This window comes from Scyliorhinus canicula, chromosome 13 (assembly GCF_902713615.1).
Source record: "Scyliorhinus canicula chromosome 13, sScyCan1.1, whole genome shotgun sequence".
Classification (NCBI taxonomy): Eukaryota; Metazoa; Chordata; class Chondrichthyes; order Carcharhiniformes; family Scyliorhinidae; genus Scyliorhinus; species Scyliorhinus canicula.
The window spans coordinates 91,700,857-91,720,246 of record NC_052158.1 but is presented as its reverse complement, the minus strand read 5'-3'; the positions used below and the strand labels follow the sequence as shown (position 1 = coordinate 91,720,246).

At 41.9% G+C, this 19,390-nt stretch overlaps 3 protein-coding genes across 4 annotated transcripts in view; 2 read left to right on the top strand and 1 right to left on the bottom strand.

Moving 5' to 3' along the window:
* The window catches only part of rsrc1 (arginine/serine-rich coiled-coil 1), a 527,841-nt gene extending 526,915 nt beyond the window's left edge, over positions 1-926 (bottom strand). Inside the window, exon 1 of the mRNA XM_038815544.1 lies at positions 801-926. The gene's annotated coding sequence lies outside the window, so the exon portion shown is untranslated. The remainder of the gene's footprint in view (positions 1-800) is intronic.
* Positions 927-3,718: 2,792 nt separating this feature from the next.
* shox2 (short stature homeobox 2) lies at positions 3,719-13,380 on the top strand. The gene is made up of 5 exons (XM_038817607.1): positions 3,719-4,379; positions 6,683-6,891; positions 9,188-9,245; positions 9,636-9,724; positions 11,958-13,380. The coding sequence occupies exons 1-5, from the start codon at positions 4,133-4,135 to the stop codon at positions 12,234-12,236; spliced, it is 882 nt and encodes a 293-aa protein (XP_038673535.1). The 5' UTR covers positions 3,719-4,132; the 3' UTR covers positions 12,237-13,380.
* Positions 13,381-14,402: 1,022 nt separating this feature from the next.
* Positions 14,403-19,390, top strand: part of LOC119976738 — a 489,950-nt gene continuing 484,962 nt past the window's right edge. For both annotated transcript variants that reach the window (XM_038817468.1, XM_038817467.1), the window contains exon 1: positions 14,403-14,640. In XM_038817468.1, coding sequence (XP_038673396.1) covers positions 14,499-14,640 — 142 coding nt within the window. In that variant the 5' untranslated portion in view covers positions 14,403-14,498. The remainder of the gene's footprint in view (positions 14,641-19,390) is intronic.

Here is a 19,390-nt window from a genome sequence, read left to right as displayed (position 1 = left end):
CACCCTCTGCCCCCCAACCCCCCACCCTCTGCCCCCCCCCAACCCACCCCCTCTGCCCCCCCCCCCACCCCCTGCCCCCAACCCCCCACCCTCTGCCCCCCCAACCCCCCACCCTGCCCCCCCAACCCCCCACCCTCTGCCCCCCCAACCCCCACCCTCTGCCCCCCCAACCCCCCACCCTCTGCCCCCCCAACCCCCCACCCTCTGCCCCCCACCACCCACCCCCTCTGCCCCCACCCCCCCCCCAACCCCCCACCCTCTGCCCCCCCCCAACCCAACCCCACCTGCCCCAACCCCCCACCCTCTGCCCCCCCAACCCCCCACCCTCTGCCCCCCCAACCCCCACCCTCTGCCCCCCCCCAACCCCCCCACCCTCTGCCCCCCCCCAACCCCCCACCCTCTGCCCCCCCCCCAACCCCCCACCCTCTGCCCCCCCAACCCCCCACCCTCTGCCCCAACCCCCCACCCTCTGCCCCCACCACCCTGTGTGAACCTCCCCAAGCCACAACTCACTGCAAGGGGGTACCAAACCCCTCACCCACCGCCCCCCTACCACTTGCGCCCCCACCCTCTGCGCCCCCACCCTACCACTTGCCGCCCACCTGAACACATTGACTGAAAGAAAAGCAAAGCGGCCCCCGGCTGAGGCGCCGTCTTTAGGCCTCAGTGTTTACACATTCCCCATCCAGAGAGAGAGACTGTGGGAGAGCCCGGGCGGCTGCACAGCCGGATCCCGGCCGCTCTCCCTATTCTGTCCGCCTGCCCTTTCCTTCCTCTGTTAATTTATTTCGGGTAAATACCTGCGCGAGCGCCGCTGGGCTTTAACTAACGGAGAAGCGGGCGCGCAATTGCCGGCGTGAGGACGGCGCCATCTCTGAACAGACCCGCTCAGCCGACCACCTATCTCCTCCAGCCCGAAAAGGGCAGAGTAAGCAATCTCCGAGCGATAGATTGGTGACCCCGCACATTCTCCGGCGAGCGCGCTCAGGCCGTGCAGCTGCTTGGGAAGTTTGCAACTACCACTGTCTGTCCTAGTGAGCAATGTTGCCAAGCTGAGAGCGTCCAGTGAGGAGGCGGGGTGGGAGTTTTAATAGTTATAAATTTAAGAAGAAAGAAGGATAAACTGCTTATAGATACACATACAGCGATTTTTTAAAGTCTTGAGAAGTCGAGCTGAAACAAGAAAGATGCTCAGCGCACGAATGTTGTAGTTATAAAAGGAAACAAATCGCTTTGGAAAATCCACATTGTTATCATTCTGCTACTTGTAGCAGCTGAGCTGCATGACTGGAAGTAGTGCAGTAGCTGTTTCATATCTCATGAATTAATAACCATTTTTGTATTTGCTGAGGAGTTGCCTTAGCTAGCGCATGAAACTGGACAACACTTCGTTAAGTATGTGACTCTGTATCAAGCATTTACTTTTAGAAGAGATGGAATATTTAGGTATGTGCCTTCGCATTCAAAAACGTCAAGTCTTATTTTGGAAATGTAATAGCCGGCAATTGCCAAATGTCTCCAGACGTATCTGTGACAATTATGGAAAAGTTAACCGTGGTTAAGTTTCAGTACGTCATCAGGAATATGTTTGATGTTGTGGATAAATTGAAAAGTTATACTGAAATTGCTCACCGTGGTGGGAGTGTGCATCATTTGTACTGTAAATTAATATATTTCTGCAGCAATTCCCAAACTAATTAAAATAACCACTCGTCATAAAATCCCACGTGTTTATGTACACTTAGAGCAATAAAAGGAAACAATAAAAAAACTTATGGTGCAATTTCCGTCTACTTAAAAAAGAAACAATTTCAGTTTACACGTGAAAATGTGACTCGTTGGTGAACATCATGTCCAATTTGGAGTTGCATATATATCAGATTAAATGCTTATCAAATGCTAATAATTCGGTTTGTTGGGTGAACCATTTTCTTTCATAAATACCTTCAGGGATTTGTGTAAAGTAAATTTTAATGTGTGCAATATTTTAATGCATGATTTTGAATCGTCCCTAGACCATGAACGAAGTTGTGGTTTTCGCGTAGGCAAGAATTTTTATTGTGGTACCCCGTGGACTTTCACACATCGTCTTAAATTTCGTGGCCATTAATATTTCTCCGTATTCAGCAACTTTGAGAACTAGTTGTATTTCATCAATGACACACTAAGTAAAACATATGAGAATCACAGCGTTATGTTATAATCACCTGCATGTAACCTATTGTGTCATTAAGATTAAGGTATTCTGAAAAATGATAGTGTTTTTCTTCCAATTGTAGTAAAGAGTGTTTCTCGGTAAAGTTCTGAACATCACTAAAATGACTGTGTTCATCGTTTGACGGTTTAAATATATCTATAATTGCAGGATTTATGCTAAATGTTAGCAACTGGAAATTGTAGCATTTTCTGTTTCACTGAAGCAAATTTGTGCACTTGGATTTTTTTTCAAACTTACTGCAGAAAAATAATTAATCTCCATACCAAAGTTCATATAATGATGGATTAATCACCCTTTCCTCCAAGTCGTTTTCTTATTAATTAAAATTGTACACAATTTATCATATTGTTTTGTGAAGAATGGGGAATCCTATTTAAATAAATGCATCCCCATTGCAAGGTGCAGCAAAATTTAGTCCAAATCATTCAGGTCCGATAATGCTACTGAAGAGATATAAAACATAGCGAAGGTCTAGTTTAATCTTTGCGATAATTCGATATGATTTCTACGAAGGGATGGGGGTTTATAGTTACACATATTAAGTTGATGAACAATATGTGAGAAATGCAAGTAATCGATCTTTAAAACATAATTTAATATTTGTGTATTATGGCACTGCTAACTGTACTTCACACTACTTAGGATTCAGTCAAACGCCATTTTCGGTATTTAACTACAAAAATCGATTTGCATAAATTGGTATTTACCAACATTACAGTAAACAACTTATTATTTTGTACTTTCAAAATTCCTCGTGTTTAAAGTTTTGCATTTAAAGCAAAGTCTGTATGGGACAAAGACCTGATGAATAGATTTGATTTCGTTCATTACTTTGATTATTTCAATGGTCCATTTTATACTTCTATAAGCATGCAGGAAGTAGGAAGGCTGCATAAACAACGACACATAAAGCATCTCCTCATACATTGCACTGACCGCTTAATATCTGCATAAATTGACACGATTTCAGTGTGTTCCTCAAATAAAAATCAACATCAAAGATACCATTCAGTCTTGTTTTGTCCGCACGTTATTATGTGCAGTACCTGCCAGCGGAAGGTTTAAAGCAGATTCAAGAGAACAGCGGCAATGACTTAAGTGATGCATCACTTTTTTCTTTGCACGCTTCTGTTTCCAGCAACAATATAGAAACGTGAAATTCGTATTATTTACAATGGAGGTGTGCATTTAAAGTAAATTAGCGAAAAAAATGACTATGAAGCTCTTAACGCAAACAGGATATAATTCAGGAAAAAATAGATTAGCAGATTATCAAGCAAAAATATGTATGCGTTTTTTTAATCAATGGGTTTGCGTGTATTGTCTTAAAGCTTTGCTTTAAAAAAAATCTTATATAAGCTGTAAATAACATTTTGATTTACCTTAAGCAAATCAAAAGTTTACCTGATTTTAGTGTGCTGTGGTGTTTTAATGTCGCTGGCTTTAGGGACGATCCAGTCACCGCGCTCTGCGATGTGTCATTCCTATTGGCCACACCCCAGTGTCATCCCAGCTCCCCCGTGTTTAGCTAAGTAATAACAATAGCAGTAATACTCGCTAATTAAATTAATTACGAATGCTTGTCAGTGGTGGATTAATGGCCAATAGCAGCCGCTAGGTATGAGTTGCAGCCCAGGGGCTGATGATAACTGTGTTCCAGGAGTGGGGACACATCAAGAGTACAAGGGGAGGTAATTGCTGAGTACAAGGGGCGCAGCTGGGCAAGCATTGCAAAGTATAAATAGTCTGACTTCAATAGCACATCAGTGCTAGATCTACATCTCCGAGCAACCGAATTCTGGAAGATCAGGTTTTGCATTTCAACTCCGAGACGACGTGCCACAGATAAACATTGCACGGCTGATGTTATTGGAGAGAATAAGAACAGACAGGGACATATTCCTCTGAGCCGCAATGGAAGAACTTACAGCTTTTGTTTCGAAGTCTTTTGATCAAAAGGTGAAAGAAAAGAAGGATGGGATCACGTATCGAGAAGTTCTGGAGAGCGGGCCTGTGCGAGCTCGAGAGCCGAGTATGAGTGAAGGCAGCCGGGATGAAGTGATCAGCGCACAGCGTGGGGCGTCTCGATCCCCGAGTACTGAGCCAGAGATCGGGCCAGAGCGACCTGGGGACAGCGGCACTCCCAAACTAACCGATCCGGGTAAATAAGCCTCATACTCATACAGATGGTAGTTAGCGTGACTTCAGATGGCCGCGTGGTTCTGTGTCAATGTTAGACTGATTTATTTACGGTCATTTTCAACGATATCAGCTTTATTATTAAATTCAACGGTTTTGGAGCAAACTGCAGAGCACTGTTCATGTACTAATTTAAGTCAGTGGCTTTGCATAACTCAAGTACAGCAAATCCTAGTGACAATATGTGAATGGTGTTTAATTACAACACCATCAGTGATTTAAATAACATAAAGTGAAAGTTGTTCATTGATCAGGGAAGCGAAATGTGTCCGGATAACGCAGAGAGGTTGTTTACAGAAGGATTCGGTGACGCACGCAGTTCAATCAAATATCAATTATTGGGCAAAACTTAATAGCTTCTTCAGCTTTCTCCTTTTCAAGAATGTGCACTTCCGCCTAGTATCAGTGTTAAATAAATATGGGATATGGGTCGGAGATACGCAGAATAATGCCATGCAAGTGTTTTACGAAAGGAACATTCAAAACCAGTTGCAATACATTGCTTTTGATAGACGTGTAGCGATAGGTAGATGACAATGACGGAACTAATCTTGTTGATATGTTTACACTAGACACTGTACAACTAAGTCGTCGTCTCCCCCCCCCCCCCCCCCTTACTGAAATCGGAATACGATCCCAGACCATCGTCCGGAAATGATTTAATAAACAAATCCTGTTACTTTACATCGGACGCCATTTACAAGGCCATTATTAGACCACACATTTGTGTTCACGATACTTTACAAACTATATCTCTCAGAATATTGTCGGTTTGTAGTGCCGAAATGACCACCGAATATTGTTACAGCGTACACACTGCCCTTACTAAATACAACCATTCCATTCATCATTTCGTGATATTTTCTTCGGCAAATTGAGTTACGATAATAAATGAGGTTCTCGTGGTTAAATAAAAGTAACCAGCCCTCCTTGATACAATAAATGTCATTACATTTTAGGTGTGGACAACGTTTTCAATGAGCATTTTTTTTTTGTTACTCGATTTCTTGTTCTCCTTTTATCTGACTTGGCAATAAATTCGAACAACAACAAACCTCAACCACTTTTATCTCTCTCCCGTGTAACATGCAAAGCTTACACGCTTTAACACTCAATAATGAGTGGCGCAGTTTATTTCTCATCTCTGTTTAATGTACACGTGTATTTGACAGATGTTGTTCCACTTTAAAAAAATGATACGATTAATTCACACGGCAATTATAATAATAGGACTGGTGAGCAAGTTTTGCAGAGCTTCAGGCAACAAAGGGTATTAATGCTCATGTAATTGTGCAGTACTTTGCAAATACACTTTGTACTGAACATTAATACCTTGGATTTTATTTCGTTAAAAAGTGCAAGCATTTCAGAAACCGAAACAAAGGTCGTTCTGATACAAGGTGTTCTGGTTGAATATGTATGGTTCTGAATAGGAAAGGTTGTGCATGCCATGTGTCAAACCTCGTTAATCTGTGCGTTGTATTCGAGCCTGAACTCGCTTCATTGTAGGGCATGGTTTATGTATTTTAGTTTTAAAAAAACATGACAACCAAACCAAAAGTCGAAACGTTTGGGAGCTTTAATTTGATCGGTTCCACAATAATTAATTAATAACCTATCAGTCCAGCTATTCAAAGTTGGTTATTTGTCACAATCTAACGCATGTTGCAGCATTTGAGTCTTAACAACAGATATGGGATTGGGCACGCGGAATTAACGAGAGCTGATGTTAAGTAAATTTTTTATCGTGTATTTAGAATATTTAAAATAATTTAATTAAATATGCCTTCCCCGAACACAATGACAAATTTACTGAATCGATTTATTTCAGTAAGTGATGTGCGCATCTTTAATATTCAAAGGTGCTACCTATTGTTATATTCAGACACCAATGTGGCCGACGCCACTGAACATGGAAGTTTATCATGACGTTAGAGTGTACCATAAGAAAATGATGAAACAAAGATGAACTTGGACAATGATAGAACATCACCTTGAATAAAATCCGTTTTGTTTTACTTTTAAGGATGAAAGCATTAGCTCTTGGTGCTAATAACAACTATAGTTACTCCAGTGATAAGTTCGCTGGAAAAGACAGAAGTTACGTTATGCTTCATTATCGATGCCTTTTGTGATTACAATGGAGGCAACTTGCACTTCATTTTAAAACTTCTTCCACCTGATAACTTTTGTTTCAAGTCATTTTTGCCGATACCCGTACCTGAAAACATTCATGTAATTATAGCGTGTAATGATCATTTGTAGGGAGTGGTGATATTAAGGAGAGGAAAGAAGATGCCAAACCGGTAGAAGAAGAAGCGCAGACAAAAATTAAACAGCGGCGAAGTCGGACTAACTTCACATTGGAGCAGCTAAATGAGCTGGAGAGACTGTTCGATGAAACCCATTATCCGGATGCATTTATGAGAGAAGAGCTGAGTCAGAGGCTGGGGCTCTCAGAAGCTAGAGTGCAAGTAAGGCAAATGTACCCTATTACACACATGCATCTGGTATATTGGAATATAACAAAGTGTATATCTCAGTCGAATTTGGTACCATAACGTTTTAATATGCTGAATGGTCTCATTTTGAAGCAAAGGTTGTGGGTTGTATTTCTGTTCGAAATGCAGTGCTGCACTTATACACTTAGTGTTACGTGCAGGGGCAACCAATGAGAATATCCATACAACAGTTGCACACAAAGAAAACGATTCATGTTTACATAATCTTCAGATGTCGACACTGTATGCCACTACCATGAATTAAATAGGTTTTGTGCCGTAAGAACTGATAATTAATTTACTGGAAGTTTCGGAGAAGTTGTGGTTGATAGGCCAGCGGCAGCTGCAGCTGCTATTGGGAAATTGCTAGCATGTGCCCTCTGTTACAGTACCATCTGCATCAAGCTGTATAGTATTCTTATGGGGGTTTCCAGCTTGTAATACGATAACGAGGTAAACTTAGCAGCAACTTGACCTGAACAAATCGACCAGCGTTCCAAACCATCAAACAGACCTGCAAAATTTTTTAAAAGGCTGTGTAAAAAAAGCCATGAGGGGAAGGGGGACCTTTACTTTGGCGATCGCTTTGTGTATTCGGTGTTGTAGTTTTCCTGGATATAATGAAATAAAATTGTTCCATTTGATTCGTGCTCAGTGTAGATGATTTCGCATTTTCGGGTCGGAAAATGCGTGGATAAATTCAACTTATTAAATTCAATAATACTAAATAGCCCTTTGCTACTAATGTTTGAATCGTGTATTTACTAGAAGCTCTACAGAGCTCTATATGGGTCAACGTCTATTAGACGCCATACAAATCTGTCTTTCAGATTTTATATACATTGAGATCTGTGAGCTGCATATTTTAAGGATCATTAAATATTTTCAAACAAGGTTGTTTAAAAAGCACTGCAGCAATTGTGGCCTTGTAACTGTCCGTCTCCAACAACTTTCTGTTACCTCGTCCAATTATCTAAAAACAATTCTGCATAATTATTATAGTCATTCTTTTCACATTGTAATAGTCAACCCCAGCTATTTCACACTAAAGGTCTCCCCGCCATCCTTGACAATACAATCATCTTTTGCTCTGGAGCAAATTAAACCCACCTCCCAAGTTCAAAAGCGCATGTGGAAAATCAGAAATCTGAAAAAAACATGCTATGGAGATTGGATTTTGATACAGTAATCGTTGAAAAGCCAAACAGCGCTAACTTTAGCTGCCACATAAGGTCATTTTACTTTCTACGGTAGGATTTGTTTGCTGTTTTGTTATGGGCCGATAAAATATTGGACTAAGGCTCAATGGAATAAAATAAAATTAAGAAGATTGAGTCTGTTTATATGCATCAGGTTGCATTTATTTAAGTTATTGAATCGTATGTTAAACAAATAATCGGGTTGATGACAATACGCTCCATTGTGCTTTGTATAAGACAAACACTGAGGCCTTAATTCAGTTCCGTTTGATCGAAAGTGAATCTGTCTTCATAATTTCGAAATGCACCAAAGTTTTTCTGCCAGTATCTGTTTCTGGGAAACTTCCTCATGTGATGCTACTTGCAGATAAAATTATTTCGATATCACACATGCATAATTTAACACCAGACTTGCATCTGAGAATTGCAAAGCAGCTTAACATATTAATGCGGTATTTATTGTATGGGTTTTAATCTGTGTCCTTGACAGCATAATGTTGCCTTGCAAAAATCAACAAAGGAATAAACATTCGATTTTGTATATAGATATATATAGATATATTAACCTTGAATAATGCTAATTACCATTTAGTATCAGGAGAACATTTTTTTTCCTTGCAGTTACGGTACTTATTTTAGTCTGCTAATGAGCAGAACCTTATTGGATGGAGCTCATTGCTCGAACGTCAAAACCATTATCGCTGTAGTATTGGATGTCATAAAGTGTATCTAGTTCTTCTGGGATGGGAACCTATACCAAGAAATGAAACGAGGCACAAGAATAATTTCTCATTAACCAATACAAATTAGGAAAAATCAAATTGAATATGTTTGGGTTGTTTGCAGCATCTTCCCCCCCCCCCCCCCCCCCCCCCTCCCCGACGAGGTTGCCAGCCATGGTGTATGTAAGAGTCAGATAATTAAAATAAACGAGGTCAATCACATTAATAATTAATAAGTCCGACGGGATATTGCATCGCATAGTTGTCAGTTTGAACAGTCGAACTCGTACATCTGAGATGCAGCTGCCAATCATTGCCATTAAATGACTTCATTTTCTTTGCCCATAGGTATGGTTTCAGAACAGAAGAGCAAAATGTCGAAAGCAAGAGAATCAACTTCATAAAGGTATGTTTGTTAAATTACAGACTCGGCCACGGTGACACGCTTCATCTTAATCATCGCTAACACCCTGACATATGCAGTTTAATGCGTTGATGTAACATTTAAATGTACAATGCCTCCAACCAAGGTTGTGAGTATAAGGGGCACATTTTGGTCTGGATCTGAGGGGAGGGGGGCCAACAGTGGTGAGGACAAAAATAGAAACGTTTCAATCAACCATTCACTATTCCTATTGTAGCAGTATGGCTTTAAGCAGAATTGGTGTATATTTAATAATTTAAATAGCAACGTGGTCGTTGCATCTGAAGTCACAAAAACTAATTAACAGCACTGTCTCTCTACCGTGAGGTGAGAACCTTGACTGGCACTTGAACTTCCTTTTTTTAATTGTAGGTGTACTTATTGGAACTACCAGTCAGTTCGAAGCTTGTCGAGTGGCACCGTACGTTAATGTGGGAGCCTTACGAATGCCATTTCAACAGGCAAGTATAACTCCACCAAAGCACTCTCTCTGAAGTAAAATACCACTGATCCCCTTTAAAAGTTATCATCTTCCTCATCTTTCAGAACAATTTTGTTCGTATTATTTTTAACATCATTTTGATAATGAGCACGTGGCATTAGCGCCTTCTCCAACACCATGGACGTCGCCCCAAAAGTGAAAAAGCAATTAATAGCCACTGAGGGGAGATGGGGAACTTTTTCGGTTGAGTCACCATTTTGAATTAGTTACAGTTGATTGTCGTCGAAGCACCATGTTCTGCCATTCAACCCGATGTTAATGCTCTGACCTGGATAGTGTAGTTAGAAGATTGGTTTCCATGCTAAAATCTTTCACTGCGGGGTTCTTCATCCTGGTGAAAGGTCTCTCATCTCGCCGAACAACCTGTTATTGACTATGTATCTCGTCCATTGAATTAGATGTGAAGAGCACCACATTTTCGAGCTGCCTTCTTTTCTCGACCGTCAAGGTGCCCGGTTAGCTGAAACGGGAGTTTGATTCCTTTACACACATTTACCTTAAAGTTTTGACCTTAAAGTTTTGAACACAACTTTCTTTACTTCTTATTTCTCATTGGCAAATTGTCAATGTCCACTCGCTTTATCTCCCAACAGCCGCCAGTTTGCTTCGCTTTGTACAACGATCACCTCTTTTCCGTAGGTTAACACCGAATGTTAATACGTTTTCATCCACGTCGGCGATGCTGGCATACCTCACCCCCAATACATCTTAACATTTGAACCCTGACATATATTTGGCAGCTACGTTAACCTTAGAGCAACACCTCAAGTCAACATACATTGACCTTTTTGCTTGATGTACATCGGGAGCCAATTCAGGCGTAACACCTCTACCCCGTACTAACACGATTTGGGACCGTTGTTTGGGACCTTACTGTTTCCTGTGGCTCAAGATCATGTAATGCACTTGCCCATTACAATGGCAAATATTGATTTCATGTATATTAGTTCAACTGTGATTCTCTGTGCAGTTGTTTTACTTCTCTAACTATTTTGAATGATCTTCCCCAAGTAACCATAGATTCTGGCATTCTGTTTTGAAACTTCTATTAACCTCCTTTGTTCTATGAATTGTAAAATGTATCCCCCTGCGATAATTTGCAGGCTGAATTTAACATGCATGCTCACTTGACGTCTTGTGGAGGGCTATCTCAACAGAAACGGATTCTCGCAGCTTTCCATTCTCCTAGTTGGGAACAGAGTATAATCAGGGGGCTCAAAGTGGGTGGGGTACCAGTCCCAACAGTCAAAGGTATTTTCCCCCCAGTAAAGTACAGAACACTCCGCCAAATAATGCAACATTCGTGGTTGTCTTCTCCCCCTCCCCCCTGTTGAAATCGATGTTTCCAAATACTTTCCAAATTCACTTTCAGCGAACTCCCACAAAGGTCTGTTCCTTAGTCGTGCGAGTGGGAGGGCAAAGTGTTATTTCAAGTGAAACGGAAACTGATACACTTTGCAGACACTGTTCCGTTAAAACAAAGCTGGTTAGAACTATCTGCGCAGTGAGGCAGGGGGGCTTACACTACTTTTGCAAACCTGAGGACTTTCTGCAACCCACTGGACTCTTTACCACTTGTAAGGTCATGCCCACTATTCCTAGAACTAATGGGATATAGCTGCCTGGGTATTGGAAAGGTATTATGTCTAATTCCCTGACCGGGAATCGAACACATGCCTCGGCTAGGAAAGCACCGAAACCGAACCAATAGATCACCAAGTACACTGTCCCACAACCATTATATTGTCCACCTGACGACTGCGTCCGATCGGTGGAACCGCTAATTGAAGAAAAATAAGTTATGTATCCAATTAGATGGACGTTGGCGTGGAATCTGGTAACCGCTTTCCTGTCACTTTCAAACGCCCAGTAACCGCAGTTTTAAAAGCCTTATTTTACACTTTGCGTTTTCACACCTTCAAAGAAACAAGAGTCCATGAATCAGGTAGCCCCGGGACTGTGTGTCTTATTTTCAGCACTCCCATCTCTGGATGCAACATTCAGAGGGGCGTCCAGGCACTGGACCAAACGCTGTTTAACTATTTAATTTCCTTCTCGTCTATTGATCCATGCGCCAACGCCTTTCAATAAGGAGCTCGCGTTTTAATAATGAGATATTTGTTGGCACTGCCCCCTTTTTTTTAAACGGAAGGATGTTTTGAATAATTTTTTCTCTCCTTATTCTGTTCCAGGAAAATCATTGCAACATGACGCCCTTGTCCTTCCAGGTTCAGGCGCAGCTGCAGTTGGACAGCGTGGCGCACGCGCATCACCACCTCCACCCACACCTGGCCGCACATGCGCCCTACATGATGTTCCCGCCACCGCCCTTTGGTTTGCCCCTGGCCACCTTGGCAGAGTCCGCCACTGTGGTGGCAGCGGCGGCGGCGGCCAAAACCACCAGTAAAAACTCCAGCATTGCAGACTTGAGACTTAAAGCGAAAAAACACGCCGCAGCACTAGGCCTGTGACCTGAACAGTGGTCCGAAACACACAGAGCTTTTAAAAAAAAAGTACCCTCCAGAGGAGGAAGGATGTGCAGCTGGAATAAGTTCAGAAGTGAGCTTTCTGCGAATTCGTTTTAACACAACTTTCCTTGATACACACGGGGGGCTGGTCTCCTACAGCAAAATGAAAGTTCCCTTTGCTTCCCGTAAACCATTGGAGTAATTATCCAGAGGGGGGGAAATGGATTTCAAATATACGAGTGAATCGTTTATGAGAGTCAAGGGTGAACAGGCAAATGGATACGAAGAATGACACTTGCATGTATATTTATACTATTTTCAATGATACTTATGTCCTTTAAGTCAGAATTGCACTTGGTGTATGTTAGATGGAACACATCATTACTTATGCAAGTGTGGAGAGGAAAATAATTTCAAAGGTTTCCATTTTAAAATTTTCATAAGAACTATTTTCTTCTCTTTCCAATAACCGAAGTAATGGATAATTATAACTATTCCACCTAGATGTCCATTTGTTTTAGGATAAAAAGATATAAATTATGTATTCTACATTCTTACCGTACTAAACTCTTGTAGTTTAAACCCTACGATAAGGTACGGCCTTCTTGTAAAAAAAAATGTTGATACACGAACAAAGTTTATTTTGGTTAAAATTGTGTATGACTGATAGGCTCGTCAGTATTTAATTTTTATTTCATAGAAGTGTGTTTATTCATAAATATTTCTCTTGTGCTGTTGTGGGAATTTATTTCACATAGATGTTTATGGGATATGTTTCTATGAGGTGTTGGTTTCATTGAAACCTTGATTCAATCAATGAAGATCAGAAGTTGAAGAGTTCGCTGCAAAGGGATATTACTCAGAGTAATAGCGCCTTTCCCCGCCCGTCATGGTAGACCTTGGAAGCAAAGATGTTTTGCAGTTCGTAGATGCTGCATCATTCTAGGATTATTTATAATAAACGAACAGACTATTTGTACAAGTGTTCAACGATGACTCTAAACATGAAACAAAACCTTCGCTGTTGTACAGTTCTACGGTTTAATGTCAATGCAATTAATTTGAAAGAATTTGATTATCGAAAATCAGCTGATATCGATCCGATGTTGCATTTACTGCAACAAGTGCCAAGGCAGAGTGAAATGATTTTATATATTTAATTAAAATATGTTGAAGTCATCTTCGTTTTTCATTTATGCCTTCCTGAACACGGCTTTCAAATTTGGGATTGTAGTGCTGAATATTGTTCGAGAACAAATTTTGTAAGGCCTGACCTTACCCTTTTGATTGATGTTATTCTCGTTTACCCCATTGTCACGGGCTTTTTGTTTAATCGCTATTTCTAGACATAAAGGGCAAGAAAATGCCACAAGCTGCAACTCTAATGCAGGCAAACAGATGCGTGGTTTTAAATGCACCGGAGTAGTACATCAGAACATTCTGATCAACCTCTGCGAATCGTCTGTTACTTCCATTCTCTTATTGGTTCTACTTCTCGAAGTTATTACGCAGTTCAAAAATACTTACAGATACGTACACGGAACAACAAATACGGATGATTTAAATCGTCTCGAATTGTGCAAAGTGACATCTGCGCACAAGCAAATCCAACGACCCGGGAAGGACAGGCAAAGAGGGGGAATATGGCATGCGTTTAACGTGTTGGCTGGGCTGATTTTGGCGCATTTGAACAACTTGCAATCATAAACCTTTACAATGGTAATTACTTCAAAAAATACCCGGAGAATGTCAATCTTACCACAGGGTAAGTACTGTATGGTTTAAATCTAGAATTGGATTGGTTTGATAATTTTGACACGTGTTTCGACAAACCCGCCGTGAACAAAACAGTCCACGCAGAGCAGAACTGGCACTCTTATAAGGGGGCATAGACGTTCCTAATATTTAATCTTGAAAAATAAATATGTCCATTGAAGTATAAACTGTCCAATTTCAGATATTCCAACCTCAGCACTCTTGGTGTCAAAGCACCTACCAAAAGTGGGAAATGCCCATCTATTCAAAGAACAAGTAAAGCAGTGCACACGAGGCCAGTTTGTTAACTTCATTTCCAGTTGTCTCGGGAGCGCGGATGTGTACACTGGCCATGCCTGTAAGGTGACACTCTTGGCAGTGTTAGTGTAATCAGTTCAGAGGGGGCAGGTGTGAAGGAGATAGGTGCGTTCCCGCCAACAGCACCGAACCTCTCGTTTCCACGGCCTTTCTCATGTGACTGGAGGGAGGACGGTACCCCCGCTGATTAAGATGAGGGCCATAAGCGCCTCCCAAAGCAGAAAGTTCGCCGGCTCCGTGCATGGTTTGGGTACAAGAGGCCTCGGGGTGAGGAGGCAGCAGCAGCCGGAGACGCACAGCGACCCAAAGGCCACCGAGCTGCCGGGAGAGGCTGGTAAGAAATTGTACCACAACTTTATTTGCTCGCTCTGGAGCCTTCTGCCAGCTACACCCACTCCGACTCTCTGCCTCGTTCAGATCGGCAGCCCCATTCAAGTTTGTTGTAACATTTTGTTTTGAAGTTGCCATGACGCCGAGCTGGCTGTCAGATTCCCTCGCCCCGTCGGCCGATTTTAAAACTTGTTGAAATCGGCGTTCACCTGACGACAATGGCCTGAAAGTGAGGGCGGCAGGTTTAGGCTTGGTTAGCACCGACTATCCACCTCTCCGGGCTGCCCGGTTGCCAATGCTCCAGGATTGACCTGGAGTCTCCAGGAATTGTGGATCAATCCCGCAGGGCAATTGTGGGCAATCCTGGAGAAAAATCATCGGGGCATTAAAAAATATTGTTTTTAAAGATTTACCTTCTCTTGACCAGATAGAAACATGTTGAAATAGGGTGAAAAGTTGTGAGGCTGACTGTCAAGCTTCATCCAACTGGATGATGACTTTTGTGGTTTCCAACTGGCTGGGAAGGCGGTGGTCAGAAGGATGGATGTACTGGTTCACCAATGGGATGAAATCTCCAAGAATACATTTTTAATCTCAGTTGGCAACCTGACCTAGCTTTGTTACTATGTAATTCACCCCCTTAACATTGAGGATAGTAGTTAATTTGGAATAGTTACGTCTTAAACATATAATTCTGTAGATATACGTATCCTTGAAGGCAAGGCCATATTTCTGGCCCTTTGCGAGATGCCCTGAGCAACTGTAGAGGATTCTATTGAACCAATGGAGGATGTTCACTGCAGAAGCTCCCATGAGCTGCTTGGCAGTCAGTTCCAGAATTTTGATAACGGAATAGTGATATATGTAGAAGTCAAGATGGTCTGTGACTTGAAGGCGAACATGGTTGTGATGTTTCCATGCATTCACTGTCCTTGTCCTTCAACATGGTGAAGGTTGCAAGCTTGGAACATGCAGTTGAAGATGCCTTGATGGGAATGGGTATTAGGCCAGTGAATGAAGTGCGTGTCATGCAGACTACCTTAATCTGGATGGTTCTTCATTACAGCCGTGGCTGCATCCATCCAAACATGTTGCACGTACTCCATGACACCCTTTGTGCCTTTATGGTGACGGAGAGGCTTTGTGGAGTTACTGGTGAGCTGCTTGTCAAAGAGTACCCATCCTCTGCTATGGTAATTATGTAGCTGATCTAATTGTGTTTCAGATCAATGGTCATTCCCAGGATGTTGACACTGGGAAACTCCGATCATATAATAAGCATTTAATGCCACGTGGAGGTGGTTATGGGCTAACTTATTGGAAGTGGTTATTGCCTGACAGTTGATCATAGAAATGGTATTTGCTGTTAATTATCCCAAGTTGAATGTTGCTCAGGTCCATTTGCATTTAGGTATGGACTGCTTCATTATCTGAGGAACTACACCTCAATTTCAAAATGGAGAATCATCAGTGAATTGCTGAATTTATAAAGGAGGAAATCAAGCATCTGAAGGCAGTTGGTCCGAAGACTGACCCGAGGGACTCCCAGTAGCAATTCCTGGGGTGGAGGGAGGAGGGGGGTGGGGGGCATGTGGTGAGATGATTGGCTTCCAACACATGCAGCCATCTTCCTCTGTGCCAGGGTTGACACCAGTCACTGGACAGTTTCCAAATGATCACCCATTGACTTCAGCTGGACTTGAGTTCCCTGGAGTCACAGTCAGCCAAATGCTTCCTGATGAAAAGGGCAGTCACTCTCATCTTACCCCTCACATGAAGTTTATGTTCATGCTAATCAAAGCTGTTATGAAGTCTGGAGGCAAGGGGCACTGGTTGAACCCAAACTGGTGAGCAGGTTATTGATGAGTGCCACTTTGAGCACTGTTCCTCCCTTCACTTTGTTGATAATTGGCAGTCAGCTGATATGGCTATAAATGGCAGGCATGCATTGTCCTGTTTTTTGTGGACAGGACATACCTAGACAACATTTAACATTGTTGATGGTTGCCAGCATTGTAACTGTCACGGAGTAGCGTGGCTTGGAGCACAGTTAGTTCTGGAGGACCAGTCTTCAGTACTGCAGCTGCAATGTCATCGGGACAACAGACTTTGCTGCATCCAGTGCAGTGAGCTGTTTCTTGACATTACCTACAATGACTCAAATTGGCTAAAGGTTGGATTCAATGATGAGGAAATGCCTCAGAAGGAAAATGAGAAAGATCACCTATTTGTCATTCTTGGCTGCAGATTGATAAATTAATTGCAAAAGATTATGACTTGTACAACGGCCAAGTTTTGCAAGGTTTGTAATATGGTCTTGTTTGTGAAGTTATGATTGGCAGTACACAAATTGTCAGAGGAAAGAATCGATGACTGGTTGAGTGGTCGGTAATTTGGTGACAAACTATTTTAAAATCTGTTGAACTCCAAAGGAGACATTTGGGGAATGTAAAATTGAACCTTGACAGGCCTGCAAAATACATGATCGTAGATCAGTCATATTTTCTGCACACATGTGGAGATGTGGATGAGCTGAATTTTAACCTAACACACTTGGTGGGAAACTGACAGGATTGAATCCACTGTCCATACTAGATCCGGCTCGATTTTAATGTGGGTGGGGTTTAGTACCTGTTGCTGTCCAATCCTATCAGTTTCTTGGTGGATGGTTAATGTTCCATCCCTGCCCCTGCCCCATGGTGTTTTACTAGAATGTTGTTGCATTATTTCACCTTGATTCTTTTGCAAATGCGAAGGAATTTTGATCTGTTAATGGGCAAAACCTACCCCACACACAAAATGTGATCATTTGAGTGCAATGATGCAGTTTGCTTTCCATTTTGCATTGTTATATTCAGAAATTTATATTCTGAATATTTATATAACTTAAAATAGTTGACTTGTACAACTGAAAATTTGGATTTTACCCTAACTTGTTTAAGAAACTTTTAAACCTGGTTGCCATCTGTATTTTATCAGACATTATGCTGCTTTGTTTGCATTACAAGCCAGCTGTTTAGCTCAGTGTGCGAAACCAGCCCCTGACCTCCAGGGCTTCCCAGCACCACTAAATTCAGCCGCTGAACTAACCTTTCAGCCATTTGGGATTTTACCTTTCAAAATCACATCACTTTGCTGACGTGGCACAGGGTCAGGGCCTAGAAATGGTTCAGCCATCCGTAGGTTGTTTCCCAAAACAGAAAATGGTAGAAATACTTGTCAAGTCAGGTAGCATCTGTGAAGAGAGAGAAAAAAAAAATTAAGGTTTCAGATTAATGATTTTTCACCAGATTAACATCCCAGTTTATTTTTACTTTGCATACATTTGTTTGTAACGTTTGTTTCCAGGGTTTAGATGAACCAGGAGGGCCACATTTTAAGGCAAAGGCATATATGCTTATAACATGTCTTTTAAATAATTGCTGCCTCACTATATAGCTGCTACAATATTAAACTCATCTGTGAGAGCATTGGTAAATTTTGTCATTAATATTGTTCCATGGGTTGCCACCCTGAAAATCCCTAATTGCAGGATAACACTCCTGTGAGTCTTCCATCCAAAATGGAGCTTTCCATTACTGCAACCACCCCACCTACTGGACGAGATCAAAACTGGTAACCATCCTGGTGAGGACATATTCATGTTGAACATTACTCCTCTTTCTTAACTGCATTCAGTTTATAGTTGTAATTGATTTTCTCCCCAAACCATAGGAAATATTTGTAAATCAGGTTAATGATTTACAGTGGGTATCAAATAAATGCTGATATCCTCTGTTTTCAAAAACAGTTCTAGTTTGGAAAATTCTTCCCGCTGGCATTTGGGGCTCAATCTACTGCTTTACATTGGTTTCCTTTCTTTCATCCACTCTTCAAATACCAATATTTCTGGAGAGTTATTGGTCTTCGTAGCATGCGGATACTGAATCTCACCTGCAAGTGATCTAATAACCTCTTGGAATACTGATTCATTGCCGGCCTGATCCCATAACCAGTGTCACTAGACTATGTCAGAGACCGCAAAAGAGATCCAATACCATTGAGCTTTATTTTCTGTGTCCTACCTTCTAACCAATTTTTACCTCACATTGTAAGGATGCCTTCAATTCTGTGTGCTTTTAATTTTGCTAATAATATCATGCACACAATCCAACCAATTGGGGAATAGTCCCTGCTATTCATGTATGCACGGAGGATGATTGGAATAATAAGATAACAATTTTGTTAACCGGACTCTTCACCCCATGCCTGATTCCTCACAACATCCACAGGAAAACACGGCACTACAAAACACATCTGGAACAATGTGCTGTGCCGATGTTGGGACTGCCCTGAACAATGCCTGGGGCTGCTTCCAGAGTTCGGAATGGCGGCCGGCAGCACCCTGGAACACCAAAGCAGTGGATTGGGGGAGCAGCTTCAGGTGGACCTTGCAGCTGTGGTGTCACTGAGGAGGTCCATTTTACAGCCTCAGAATGTTCCTGGAGATCCATCTTCATTTTCAAGAGGGTCATCTTCTTTTTGTAATAATGGGCCAGTGATTTTGGGTGCCATTTCAATATGATTGTGGATTAAGTGCTATTATGCCTGCCCCGCTACAGAATACCACACAAAAAATCCAGTTGCATAATGTATATGGTTGCGGCTGGAAGATATGGTTTGTTTTCCCACCAGCCTGCACAGCAGGAAACACTCCACGTTCCGACCCCACCACGAGACTTATTGCCTAGGTGGGAAAATTCCATCCAGACACC